Consider the following 14,045-nt stretch of genomic DNA (forward strand, 5'->3'; position numbering starts at 1 on the left):
CTCCGGTGACAGGCACCGCCTGCCTGACAGTCCTCTCCTTCTCAGCCCCAATCCCAGAGGACACCTTCCCATCGAGGGAGTCTCCGGGGGGAGTGTCCCCTTGGAGCTGGGGGAGAGCGTGGGTCCTACCTCTAGAGTCACGTTGTCCAAAAGAAGCAACATGAGAGCTGCAGGTGTCATTGTAAATTTTCCAGTGGCAACAGAACAAGTAAAAGGAAACAGGTGAAATGAGTATATTTTGTTTAACTCAATGTATGTAAAATATTACTTCCACGTATCATCTATATAAAGAATATTCATGAGATCGTTTACATTCTTTTTTTTCACACTCCATCTTCCATATCCAGCATGTATGTGACACTGACCTCGGACCCCAGTGCAGACAAGCTGCATTTCTGCTGCCCACGGTCACCCATGACTGGTGGCTGCTGTTCCGCACGGCACAGACGTGGAGCTCAGAGCTGGGAGGCAGAGATCGGGGAGGCTTGGGGCTGCCCAGGGGACAGGGGACCTCCTGGGACCGCGCTGTGAGCAGAGATGCGCACAGAAAGGCCTGGGAAAGGGCGGAGCAAGCACGGAGGCGCCCTTTGCAGGTGTCACTTGAGTTCCCTGATTGGTGGTGGCTGAGGCGTGCTGTGGCCTGGCGTCATTTAGGTTCCAATCCCAGACTCACACATGTCTCTGGGCTGACAGGCTAAGTCGGTGCACCAGGAAACCATACAGGGGGGGGCGGACTTCAAGGGCACCAAAGCGAGTATTCATTCTCTCCGCTGCCCAAAGTGCTGTCTTCTCAGCCGCCATTAAACCACGGTCACCCTGGCCACCCTTCGGCTCTGCCCCACTCAGAAGTCTTGCTGGGGATGTGACGAAGAGGGAGAAGGTGGCATGGCTGTGGCTGATGGCCAGCTGAGAGGGAGCGCTGCATCTGTGGGCACCACTCACTGGCTTGGCTGTTGGTTCCCATCCAAAGCGATGATGTTTATTTAGCTGGGATACACGTCACGCCCTTGGGTTAGGTCAACACAATCCTGCACACCAGCGCTGGCCGGGGGGAGCAGCCTATGTGGAAGACACCTCAGGGTTTCAGGAGACCCTGAGCCCTGACCAAGTCAGGGGTGTCCCACTCCTGTGGAATGGTTGCTGCTAGTTGAGGCCAAAGGGGAAGGGTGGGGACGTCTGGTGCCCAGGAGGAGGGGCTCTGTGCCACGCAGGGCCACACAGAGCAGGGCCCTCGGGGATGTGAGGTTCAGTTTGGGTTGGGGAATATAGAGACCGGGAGTGTCAGAGAAGCTGCCTTCCTTCCCCTGGATGTGGGGCTGTCACCTATAAGATAAGGATGCTGATAGCAGTGGACGACCCGCCTGCTGCTGTGAGGCAGGTCCTGTGATGATCAGAAGAAAACGTACTTAAGTGACTTCCCCAGGATCACACAGCTAGTAAGTGGCAGAGCTGGGACTTGAACTCAGGTCTGTCCGACTCAAATCCATGCCCTTGGACACCGGCCTGGCATTTTCAGCGTACCTTCCCGGGGCAGAACCCAGACGGATGCATTTCCAAAGGTCTGGCCTTTCCACCCAAGCATGCTGTTCGACAGCAGAATGGAAGTAATGAGCACCTATGGGGACTCACGTTGTTCCAGCCCTTGCCCCTCCAGGTACCCCAGGAGGACGCTTAGCTAACCTGTCTCTTTATCTGTGTCTGGCTGTCCTTCCATCTCTGCCCTTCTTTGAGGAGGGGGATTTTCCCTCTTTTCTTTCCCTCGGGACGTGCGTCTCTGACCCCGGGTGTGCTCATCTTTTCTCTTTGTGCTTCTGTCTCCCTCCCTGTACCTATCCCGATCTCTCTGCAGGACGCTCCAGTGGACATGGGTGGCGCCCTGGGGCCAGCCCTGCTGCTCACCTCACTCCTCGGCGCCTGGGCAAGGCTGGGCCCTGGGCAGGGTGAGCAAGCCCTGACAGTGGCTGTGGTGTTTGGCAGCTCGGGGCCATCGCAGGCCCAAGTTCGTACCCGCCTCACCTCCCAGAGCTTCATGGACCTGCCTCTGGAGATCCAGCCGCTCACTGTGGGGGTCAACAACACCAATCCCAGCAGCCTCCTCACCCAGATCTGCGGGCTCCTAGGGGCGGCCCGCATCCACGGCATTGTTTTTGAGGACAATGTGGGCACTGAGGCCGTGGCCCAGATCTTGGACTTCATCTCCTCCCAGACCCATGTGCCCATCCTCAGCATCAGTGGGGGCTCTGCTGTGGTCCTCACCCCCAAGGTGCCTGTCCAAACTCATGTCCTCTTATCCCGGGGGCGGGGGCCGGGAGCCAGGCTGGGGCTGCAGGAGTGGGGTAGAGGCTGGGCCAGGGAGAGACTTAGGCTCTGGGCAGCTGGGATTGGGTGGCGCCAGCAGGGAGCTGGGGGCTGAGGGCACAAGCTGGGCGAGGGGGGAGAAGGCTGTGGGAAGGATTTTCTCATGTTCTAGAAGATAAACTTTCTGGGCTGCTTTCACATTGTATCTGGATGAGGGGGTGTGGGTGGCAAGCTCACCTCTGGCTTTGGTGGGCAACCCTGGTCCACCTTCTCTCTGCTTCTCTGGCCTTCCTTGGTCAAGTTCTAGACCCAGAGAATCCGATGCAGTTAACCTGCATGGAGACCATTCAGTGGCAGGTCACTGTCCCAGGCATGGGGGACGCTTGGCCTCACAGAGTTTGCATCCTGTGGGGAGAAAGTTCTAAACACACATTTGTCTGAAGTCTCAGCTGGGACAAATGTTCTGAAGGAAAAACACAGGATGCCAGGAGGGTCTAAGAGGGCCCCCATTTGGGTAGGGGGTTGGGCAGAGAAGGTCTCTTAAGACATCATATCGAAGGTCTGGAGGATGAGGGAGAGTTGGTGTGTGTGTGTGTGTGTGTGTGTGGTGTGGGGGACAGTGTTCCCACCAGAGGCATCAGGTGGTGTGAAGACAGCCAGGTGGAAGGAGCTGGGAGTTCTTGAGAGAGGGCTGGAGAGGAAGGTGAGATCCTGAGCACATAGGAAGATATTTGGGTTTTATCCTAAGTAATTGGGGAGGGCACAAGAAGGTGTTGAGGGGGGAGACCAATCTGATTTGCCTTTCTTTTATGATTATTTTTTATTATGGAGAAATTGGAGCATGCATAGAAGAGTATAATGACCCCATGGACTATCCACCCCCAGCCAACCCTGCCCCATCCCTACGTCCACGCACTTCCGCCTCTTCTATGTCTGAGGCAAAGCCCTATTGTCCGATCCAGAAATACTTCTCTATATATCTCTAATAGATAAGGGCTTAAAAACCAAGCCAGTATACATTATCACATCTAAAAAACAAAATTCCATAACATCATCAAATATCCAGATAGTATTCAAATTTCCCCATTGTTTCATAAACATCATAAATGCTTATTTTTAAATGTGTTTGCTTGAATCGAGAAACACATCAGGTTTCCACCTAGCGACTGGCCCATGTAGCTTCCGAGCCTCGGTCTCTAGGACCCTCCTCCGCTCTCCTTTTTTTGCCATTTGTTTGTTGAGGGAACTGGGTTACTTGTCCTGTAGGGTTGTCCCGGATTTGCTTTTTAAAAAAGATTGGGACAGCAGCGGTGTGGTGAAATCTTGGGGGCCTGCAGGGGCAGCAGGGAGCCCACAGTTAGGAGGAGATCGTGCTAGCCCAGGCTCCAGCCGCCAGTGCCCTCGGCATCTGTGATGGTGGAGGCGGTGGAGAGGAGGAGCGTTCTCATCCCCAGGGCTCCGCGGAGGATGGCGCTCCCAGTTACCTTTGGGCCCGACAGTAACTCCCAGCATGGTGGGTCTCTACCTTAAAGTTGGTCGGAGGCAGCGCTTCCCCAACTGGCGGGCTCTAGAAGCACCTGAAGAGCTTGTTAAAATACAGATTCATGAGCGCCATCCCCAGATTCTGATCCAGGAGCTGTGCGATGCGCCTGAGAATTTGCATTTCCAACAAGCTCCGCGGGGGCAGCTAGTTTTTAATCCGGCGTTGCTCCGGTGGGGGCCCGCTTGAGTAGTTTTAAAAGCCCCCCAGGTGATTCTACTGGGCAGCAGGGATTAGGAACCGCGCGGGGGGCGGGAAGCAGGTGTTGCGGCACGGGGGCTCCCGGGCCGGCGGCATCCTCATCAGGGGACTGCGCGAGGGAGCAGGAGTTGGGGCGGGGCGCGCCGCCCCCGCCCCGACTCAGGCCCCGCCCCGCCCCCAGGAGCCGGGCTCCGCCTTCCTGCAGCTGGGCGTGTCCCTGGAGCAGCAGCTGCAGGTGCTGTTCAAGGTGCTGGAGGAGTACGACTGGAGCGCGTTCGCCGTGATCACCAGCCTGCACCCGGGGCACGCGCTCTTCCTGGACGGGGTGCGCGCCGTCGCCGACGCCAGCTACCTGAGCTGGCGGCTGCTGGACGTGCTCACCCTGGAGCTGGGCCCGGGCGGGCAGCGCGCACACATCCAGCGCCTGCTGCGCCAGGTCGACGCCCCGGTGCTGGTGGCCTACTGCTCGCGGGAGGAGGCCGAGGTGCTCTTCGCCGAGGCGGCGCAGGCCGGCCTGGTGGGGCCTGGACACGTGTGGCTGGTGCCCAGCCTGGCACTGGGCAGCACTGACGCGCCCCCCGCGGCCTTCCCCGTGGGCCTCATCAGCGTCGTCACTGAGAGCTGGCGCCTCAGCCTCCGCCAGAAGGTCCGCGACGGCGTGGCCATCCTGGCCCTGGGCGCCCACGGCTACCAGCGACAGCATGGTGCCCTGCCCTCCCCGGCTGGGGACTGCCGTGGCTACCCCGGGCCCGTCAACCCTGCACGGGAGGCCTTCTACAGGTGGGCACCTGGCCCAGTCATGGGAGGGGGCAGGGCCCTTCAGCGCACCTGGGCTGCAGGGAGCTTGGGCTCACTGGCCACACCTCCCACTAGCTGTGTGCCTGGGGCCAGGTTACCTTACCTCTCTGAGCTTAGTTTTGACAACTGAAAAAAAAAAGCCAGTTTGAAGTTGTGTCGAGGATTTCGGAGGGGGTGTGTCAATACAGGGAACCGGAACAGTAAGGGCACAGTCAGTGCTACCTGGTGGTGGTGAGGGGGGTGAGGTGGAAGGTGGGGGAAGGGGCCTCTGGTCCTGGGCAGGGCTGCGGGGACACCCTGGTTTCTCTCCCCCACTGCAGGCACCTACTAAATGTCACCTGGGAGGGCCGAGACTTCTCCTTCAGCCCTGGTGGGTACCTGGTCCAGCCCACCATGGTTGTGATCGCCCTCAACCGCCACCGCCTCTGGGAGATGGTGAGAAGGGGGTGAGCCCAGGGTTCCTCGGTATCCTCTCATTTTGTCCCCAGCCCCTCTTGTCCCACAGCTGAGCAGAGGGTCCCTTCTGTCTTTCATCCAGCCCCTCATCCTTCAGGTCTCAGCTGAAGCATCTGCACTGAACCAGGGTGGGTGAGGCAGCTCGGCTGAGGGCCCCCATGGCACCCTAGCCTCCCCCCACAAGTGAACTTGTCAAGCACTTGTCCTGCCCCTAGGGGACTCGCCCACAGCTATGTTGGCCAGACGGACATGTAAACATAGAGAATTTGAGGAGATGCGTGCAAAGCACCACGGGGGTACAGAGAAGGGCCAAAAACCAGTTCTGTCTTCAAAGGAGGGAACTGGGGAAGGATCCACAGAAGTTGGGATGTTTGGGCTCACTGTGGAGGGCTGAGAAGCAGCCCATAAGGAAGGGATAGTAGGCTGGTTTAGACAGAGGGGCAGAAGGGTTTAAGGCATTTTAAAGTAATGTGTTTGGGGGTGTGGAGACTGAGGAGGAAGAGCGCGGTGAGGGGGGTATGGTGGACCTGAGTGGGAAGGCCTTGAGTACTGGGTGAAGGACTTCATACTGAGGTGGGGGTGGAGGTGGGGGTAGGGGTAGCGTGGTGAGACAGGCTCAGGTCTGGGCTCAGGGACGATGCTGTGGGCCAGCAGCGGTGTGGAGGCTAGATTGGAAAAGCTCAGGGACCAGAGGCTGGGAGGGGGCTGCGGGGAGCTCTCCCTTCTGGGCCCTGCCCAGCCCCTTGCTCCCCAAATTCTCCTGCCCCGGATGTCCCCAGGTTAGGGAGGGGCATTCTTGGCCCTGGCAGGCCCCACCTGGGGCCCCACCTAGAGGGTGGGGGTATTTGGGCTGGAGGTCCCCTGCTGAAGCTGGTCACCCTTTGCAGGTGGGGCGCTGGGACCACGGTGTCCTCCACATGAAGTACCCGGTGTGGCCTCGCTATAGCGCGTCTCTACAGCCTGTTATGGACAGCCGGCACGTGACGGTGGCCACGCTGGAAGAGCGGCCCTTTGTCATCGTGGAGAGCCCTGACCCTGGCTCGGGCGGCTGTGTGCCCAACACCGTGCCGTGCCGCAGGCAGAGCAACCACACCTTCAGGTCCGCGAGAACACACAGGAAGGCCCCGTGTGAGCTGTCACGCGATGGCAGGCGTGTGTGGCTTATGCTTGGGTAGGGGGTTGGGGGCTGCCCACCAAACTGGGAGGAGCTGCTGGCTCTGACTTCTGGTGGTCTCTTGGTGGCAGCAGCGGTGACACAGCCCCCTACACCAAGCTCTGCTGTAAGGGCTTCTGCATTGACATCCTCAAGAAGCTGGCCAAGGTGGTCAAGTTCTCCTATGACCTGTACCTGGTGACCAATGGCAAGCATGGCAAGAGGGTTCGGGGCGTGTGGAACGGCATGATCGGGGAGGTAGGCCCTCCCCTGAGGTCCGCCTGAGCCCATACCCCTGCCCGCTGGCCACCCCAGGCCCCACGCATCGCTCAGCCACCCCTCGATGTTCCTGTGCTGGGGGAGGGGGTCAGTCAGGGCGGGGCCTGGGCCCAGCTCCTAAGGCTCTCCCAGCTGGCAGGGAAGATGGGCTGTCACCAGTAACGCCCCCTGTGCTGGTCAGTACTGCAAGTGGAGCTCTGAGGACCCCAGATGGGAACAGCCGGCTCAGCCCAGGGGGTGCTGGAAGGGTGGCCGGGGGAGGCTGGAGAGGGTGCTCCAGCTGGTGGGACACTTTCTCCAACCTGGGCCTGGCCCCCATGGCCCCAGGTGTACTACAAGCGGGCAGACATGGCCATCGGCTCCCTCACCATCAACGAGGAGCGCTCCGAGATTGTGGACTTCTCCGTGCCCTTCGTGGAGACGGGCATCAGCGTGATGGTGGCACGCAGCAACGGCACCGTCTCCCCATCGGCCTTCCTGGGTGCGGCTCGGGGTGGGCAGGGAGGACTCCAGGGTCTAAGGAGCACGCTTGGAAACAGGGAGTTTGGGGTGGGGCTCAGAGGGCCAGCACAGCAGCCGTAGGTGCCTGGGAGGTTGGCCGGAGGCCTGAGCTGCAGGAGAGTAGGACGGAGAGGGGAGAGTGAAGCCAATGTTCCATTCCGAGCCCAAGGACTGGGTACGGAGGGCGGAGGGGCCGCTGGGAGGGGCAGGAAAGCTGGGAAGGCGGGCTGACTTCGGGAGGTGCCTTGTGGGCTAGGACGCACTGGGGGAGAAGCTTCGCAGGGAGCTGGAGGAGCCGACCCAGAAAGTGGCAAGCGGTGCTAGTCTGTGACTTGATCAGGAATTCAGCATCTGTGGGGCAGCCCCTTTTGCGCCAAGCCTCCCGCTAGCTGCTGGGGATACAGCCATAGTCCTGGCTGTCACCAAGAGCCCTGTCAGGAGGTCAGTGGGACTTGCAGTGTGAGGTTTACAGACAGCCACGAGGACAGGCAAGCCTCAGCCAGGAGCAGAGGAGGGCATCCCCTTCCTGCTGTGTGGCCTTGAGCAAGTCACCGAACCTCTCTGAGCAGGGTTCCTCGGCTGCGTAGAAGACAACAAACCCCACCCCACAGGATGGGCATGGCATCGGGGACACAGTGCTTACGGCAGTCATGCCTCCTTGCTCAGGGAGACTGAAGCCATTGAGTAGACTGGTCAGAGGAGCTCAGTTGGTCTCCCCAGCTCCTGGGGCTTCCGGGCCCTGTCAGTAGGATCAAGAGTGAGACCTGATCTCAAAGACCCTGATTCCAGGCCGAACAAGCAGCTCGTCCACGCTGGGCCAGGCAGGGCACTTCCAGAACAGGAGTGTGGTTAGCGGTGCTGGCAGGCGAGGGAGGAGAGGGAATGAGAAAATGCCCTGGGCAAACTGCCCTGGCTTTGTGGAATCTGGCCAGGTGGGGGGAGGAGGATGGGGGAAGGAGCAGGTTGTAGGCCTTGCAGGCTGGGGGGAATGGGACAGGGAGGGGAGAGCGCATGGGGTGTAAAGTCTTTTTGTGAAAGGAAGTTGGGGGTGGGAGTGGGATCTAGGGGATATGTGTCGTCAAAGGGAAGTTTCCTGGGGGTGGGGTGATGGGATCTTGTCCCAGGGCAGAGGGGAAGGGGAAACCGAGAATGCTGGAGAGCCTGGCCTCCCCGGAGTGGGGTGTGGGGTCTCTCCTGCGGCTCTGCTGCTCTGAGAGTCAGAGACCCCTTGGCTCAGTCCTCGGGGCTCATGGGCCCCGCCCCCCTCTGACCAAGTGGGTCCCCTGCCAGCACCCAGTACTCTGGGCTCTGGGCGGGAGGGACGGTAGCGGGACGGCAGCAAGGCCTCTGAGCTGCCTCCCTCTGTTCCCAGAGCCCTACAGCCCTTCCGTGTGGGTGATGATGTTCGTCATGTGTCTCACCGTGGTGGCCGTCACGGTCTTCACGTTCGAGTACTTCAGCCCTGTCAGCTACAACCAGAACCTCACCAGCGGCAAGAGTAAGCTCTCAGCCAGGCCTGGGTGGAGAGAGCATGGGGATGGGGCCGGGCTCAGGGCTGCAGGGACCCCTTAGAGAAGGCTGGGTCCTGGGGGAGGTCTCTGGCTTCCAGACAACCGGCAGGGGCCAGTCAGATACATGAGAGAGAGGAACAAGGTGGGCTGGCTTGCCCTGGAGTGGGGATAGCTGGGGACGGGGCCTCGCCCAGGCCAGAGTGAGGACCTGAGCCCCTCTGTGCCCACCCTCTTGCTCCCAGAGTCTGGGGGCCCATCCTTCACCATCGGCAAGTCTGTGTGGCTGCTGTGGGCGCTGGTCTTCAACAACTCAGTACCCATTGAGAACCCCCGAGGCACCACCAGCAAGATCATGGTCCTGGTCTGGGCCTTCTTTGCGGTCATCTTCCTCGCCAGCTACACCGCCAACCTGGCCGCCTTCATGATCCAGGAGCAGTACATCGACACTGTGTCTGGCCTCAGTGATAAGAAGGTCCTGGGGCCATAGCTGGCAGAGGGCAGGGGGGCCAAGAGCGGGGGGACCCAGGAGAGGAATTTGAAATGGAGCAGGGAGCAGGAGGCAGCTGGGGAGCCTGGGGAGGAGAGGCTGGGGCACCGGGGGAGGGGGAGGAGGGCTCAGGTCCACCGACTGAGTGGCCTTTGGTAAGTCTCTTCCTGACCTGGCCTCAATGTCACCATTTGTAAAACACAGGAGTGGCCTGGACAGTCTCTTGGACTCCTGTGCCCTCACCACGCAAGTGCAGACCCCAGGGCTGGGCCCAGGGGACAGGGTCGGGGAGTGTCGGTGCCTGCAAGGCTGGACAGAGGGGCATGAACGGTGCCTGCTCTCTGCCCACAGTTCCAGCGGCCTCAAGATCAGTACCCGCCCTTCCGCTTTGGCACGGTGCCCAATGGCAGCACAGAGCGGAACATCCGCAGCAACTACCGAGACATGCACACCCACATGGTCAAGTTCAACCAGCGTTCGGTGGAAGACGCGCTCAGCAGCCTCAAGATGGGGTGGGTCTTCAGCTCTGCACCTACCCTCTGACTTCTCTACCCACATGCCTCCCTGATGACCAGCCTCAGCTCTGGCCCTTCCTGAGACACGCAAGGTGGGGACATTGAGGCTGGGGTGTCCTGTAGGACTTGGGGCAGAGCGAAGTTTCAAGCAAAACTGCACGCCCACTGTGGCCCAGAAATGCGGCTGAGGGGTCAGTCTTGGCCTGAGGTGGTGGTGGGACCTTCTTAAGGTCCTGGGGGCATGGAGGGGCTGGGCAGAGAGGGCGTGTCCTCTGAGGGTAGAGAGTTCCCTGGTCCCTCTGAGAGGAGGGTAGGTGGGGTCCCTGAGCTCTGCATCCGGGACCCAGGAGAACCAGAGAAGGCTCTGCCCACCCATCCCTCCTGGTCAGTGCTCAGCGGGCTCATAGGGCCTAGATCCCTGTCAGGCCCTAGGTTTGGTGTCCCCATCTCACATGCCCCCTGGCCTGTCCCCAGGAAGCTGGACGCCTTCATCTATGACGCTGCTGTCCTCAACTACATGGCGGGCAAGGACGAGGGCTGCAAGCTGGTCACCATCGGCTCTGGCAAGGTCTTTGCCACCACCGGCTACGGCATCGCCATGCAGAAGGACTCCCACTGGAAGCGGGCCATAGACTTGGCGCTCCTGCAGTTCTTGGGGGACGGTGGGTGCTGCTGCTGGGGGCCTGGGGCCCAGGGTGGGCCATAGAAGCTGAGGTGGGGACACTGGCCTGATGGCTGGCCAGCATCTCCACTACTCTTCTCGGAGTCCCAGGGCCTGTGCGCAGGAAGACGTCTCTGGGAGTGAGAGCTGGGCCCATGGGTGGGGGTCTTTGGAGGGACTGCATGAAGACCTGGGGAAGAGGTGGACTTGCCAGGAGGGAGTGGGAGATAGGACTGCATGAGAGTCCCTGAAGGGCAGGAAGACAGGAGGAAGCTCAGGCCCCACGGTGGGGCTTTGCGGGGGTAGGCTCAGATCCTCTTTTTTTTCTCTAGACCCCTGTCCCAACCATTTCCACCTTGAGATCACCTAGGGTAGTGCCAAGGGCCTGCCCAGTCCCAGATCCGGGGGCCCAGGCTTGCCTTGGTACCAGCGGCTCACATGTGTAAGCAGCCCAGCTGGCCCTACCCCCAAACCCAGAGGCTGCAGCGCTGAAGGATAAACTGTGATTCTCCCTCAATACCACAGAATGAGAATGATAGCAATGAAGGTGCTGGGGTGTCCTCAGGGCCCTAGGCCTCTTGTCTCTGTGTGCCCAGCTCTGTGCCTAGCATGGAGATGATCCCCAAGTTTGGCCCAGAAGTGAACGATAACATTCACCCGGTCAGCAAGCTCTTCCTGGGCACGGGGTGGGTGCGCATGTCAAAGGCTGGCTTCGCCTACCCCAGCCCCCACTCTGCTTTCCTTTCTTCCTGCTCATTGACACCCCCTCCCCCCCAGTCCCGCCTCCGCCGGGCTAGAGCCCCGTGTGGCCCTGCAAGAGGGTGGCACCCTGGCTCCAGACCCCGCCTCGCTCCAGGCTTGCGTGAGCATTGGGAGGGTCTTCCCTGAGCCAGGTGTGTCCCCCGCTGTCCCCCCCCTCGCCAGGGGAGACACAAAAGCTGGAGACGGTGTGGCTGTCGGGGATCTGCCAGAACGAGAAGAACGAGGTGATGAGCAGCAAGCTGGATATCGACAACATGGCCGGCGTCTTCTACATGCTGCTTGTAGCCATGGGGCTGGCCCTGCTGGTCTTTGCCTGGGAGCACCTGGTCTACTGGAAACTGCGCCACTCAGTGCCCAGCACGCCCCGGCTGGACTTCCTGCTGGCCTTCAGCAGGGTGGGTGCCACCCCACCCCAGGCAGGCCCCAGCTTTAGGGGCACCAACCCAGTTAAGTCAGAGCTAGCCATGGCCCCGTTTACCGGTTTAAGAACTGGGGGCCACCTGGCAGCGCACAGCAGGGGAGAAGCAGAGCCCTCCTGCAGCACGCGGGCCAGTGTTTCGGAGCCAGGCTGACGGGTTCCAACCCTCACTGCTATTGACAAGCTGTGCGCCTCTAGGAAGACAGCCTCTTGGAGCCTCAGATCGATCCCGGGCAATTGCGCTCGCAGTGGCACAGTGCCGGGCGCATAGGAGGCGCTGAACAAATGTTCGTTGCTTCCTAGGACGTGGGGACGCGCGGGCTGGTGATTGGACCGGGAGGTGGGCGGTCCCTGAGAGGAGCTGGCAGCTCACGGCTATCTCCTCCCGGCTGCCCAGGGCATCTACAGCTGCTTCAGCGGGGTGCAGAGCCTGGCCAGCCCCGCGCGGCCGCCCAGCCCGGACCTGACCGCCGGCTCGGCCCAGGCCAGCGTGCTCAAGATGCTGCAGGCGGCACGCGACATGGTGACCACGGCGGGCGTGAGCAGCTCCCTGGACCGCGCCGCGCGCACCACTGAGAGCTGGGGCAGCGGCCGCCGCGCGCCCCCGCCGCCCGCCTGCCCCGGCCCGCGGCCGCCCACCCCCCGGCCCATCTCCTGGCCCATCCCCCGAACCCAGCCCCACGGGCTGGGGACCGCCAGGCGGGGGCCGTGCCGCGCCGGGGCGCCGGGTCCCGCAGCCCCCGGGCCGCCCCCCGACGCCCAGGCCGCCGCTGCCCGACGTCTCCCGGGTGTCAGGCTGGCCCGCTCGGGAGGCGCGGCGGCAGGTGCTGGCCGCGCACGGCGGGCGGCACCGCTCGGCCTCCGAGCGGCGCGCGCTCCCAGAGCGCCCCCTGTCGCCAGAGCGCTGTCACTACAGCTCCTTCCCTCGAGCCGACAGGTCGGGGCGCCCCTTCCTCCCGCTCTTCCCGGAGCCCCCGGAGCAGGAGGACCTGCCGCTACTCGGGCCGGAGCAGCTGGCTCGGCGGGAGGCCCTGCTGCGCGCGGCCTGGGCCCGGGGCCCACGCCCGCGCCACGCTTCCCTGCCCAGCTCGGTGGCCGAGGCCTTCGCCTGGCCCAGGTCGCTGCCCGCGGGGTGTGGCCGCCCGGCCTGCGGGCGCTTGGTGCAGGTGCCATCCATGTGGCTGCCGTCCTACCAGGAGGCCTGCCAGGAGGGCGTGTGGGCGAGGGTCCCCGCCTGGCCACACAGACAGCACGCTTGCCTGCACGCCCACGCCCACCTGCCGCTTTGCTGGGGGGCTGTCTGCCCCCCTCTGCCCCCCTGTGCCAGCCACGGTCCCTGGCTCACTGGGGCCTGGGGGCGTCCGGGGCACAGGGGCAGGATCCTGGGTCTGAGCACAGGCTACAGGGACAGTGCGGGGCTGGAAGAGGTCAGCAGGGTGGCCTGCGGGTCACATGGCTTCCCTGGACCTTGTACCTGGAGGCGGATCTCCAGCTTGGAGTCAGAAGTGTGAGGGCTCAGCGACTCTGGTTCCTGGTCAGCTGGATTCTCTGCCTGGCGCTGTCAGGGTTAGTGGGGGCAGGTGACTTGGGCTTTTCTGGCTTTTGCCTTGAAATCCTGGCTGTGGGACCCCAATGACAGACGTCTTCCATGGTCAGTTCGGTGACCTCGGCAGTCTCAGGTCTCGGCGTGGGCTGGGTGGGCTCTTGCTGTCCTCTTATGCAAAGTCCTTCCCACCTGTCCTGGAGTCACCGGGAGTAGTGCAGTCTCCCTGCCCTGCCGTTAGCTAGATTTCAGTCATGACTGCTGGGGGCCTGGTGTGGGAGCATAGAGGCTGGAACTCGGGGTTGGGGCAGGGCTGTCCCGCTCCTTGGTCTCCCTGTCTGGAGTTTCTTCTCAAAGCACTGGGGCATTAAACAAATCTTTTACAACCCACTGGTCCTGGCTGCCTCATTCTGCATCCCTAGAGGGGGCACGTCACAGCCTGTAGGCAATAGGAGCACGCTGGGGGTATCCCAGGCAGGGCCTCTGCCTAGAGAAGGTGAGCAGCTCCTTCTGGGGGAGTATCTGGGAGATGAGGCCGAGGGCGGGCTCTGGGTGCCAGCAGCCACTTGGTATTCAATGCCAGCTCCTACCCACCCTGGAGCCGGATGTGACAAATGTGCTCAGCGTGGGGGCTTGGGTGGCGACGGATGGAGCTCATCCTTCAATCTCCTTGAAAAGAGAGGCTCAAGCCGGGGGCTGTGGGTGTCCTGCCTTGCCAAGGGCCCACCAAGGAGCCTGACAGTGTATCAATGGGAACGGCAGAGGGAGGTCTGCTGTGGGGTGCCCCCGGGCTCTCCTGGGCCCTGGCTGGCTGTATTCTCCTCATGGTGAATGTGTGGGGCTCCAAACTGCCTGCCGGCTCTGGAAGTCTGGCGCAGGCAGCTTCTGAGATCAGCCATGGCCCAGCCTCGCTGGTGCGGGG

General features: G+C 61.8%; 1 protein-coding gene across 1 annotated transcript; it reads left to right on the forward strand.

Annotated features, from left to right (window-relative positions):
- The first annotated feature begins 1,849 nt into the window (after window positions 1–1,849).
- On the forward strand, window positions 1,850–13,775 carry GRIN2C (glutamate ionotropic receptor NMDA type subunit 2C). Its single transcript, XM_087854129.1, is given in 13 exon segments — window positions 1,850–2,263; window positions 4,221–4,819; window positions 5,158–5,272; window positions 6,181–6,392; window positions 6,542–6,704; window positions 7,053–7,206; window positions 8,599–8,724; window positions 8,980–9,209; window positions 9,576–9,736; window positions 10,214–10,401; window positions 11,325–11,557; window positions 11,978–12,220; window positions 12,222–13,775. Coding segments are annotated over 13 exon segments (3,693 nt in total). The 5' UTR covers window positions 1,850–1,864; the 3' UTR covers window positions 13,092–13,775.
- Window positions 13,776–14,045: the final 270 nt, after the last annotated feature.

The sequence above is a fragment of the Ursus americanus genome, chromosome 23 (genome assembly GCF_024610735.1).
Source record: "Ursus americanus isolate L20-20 chromosome 23, mUrsAme1.1.p, whole genome shotgun sequence".
In the NCBI taxonomy this organism is placed as follows: domain Eukaryota; kingdom Metazoa; phylum Chordata; class Mammalia; order Carnivora; family Ursidae; genus Ursus; species Ursus americanus.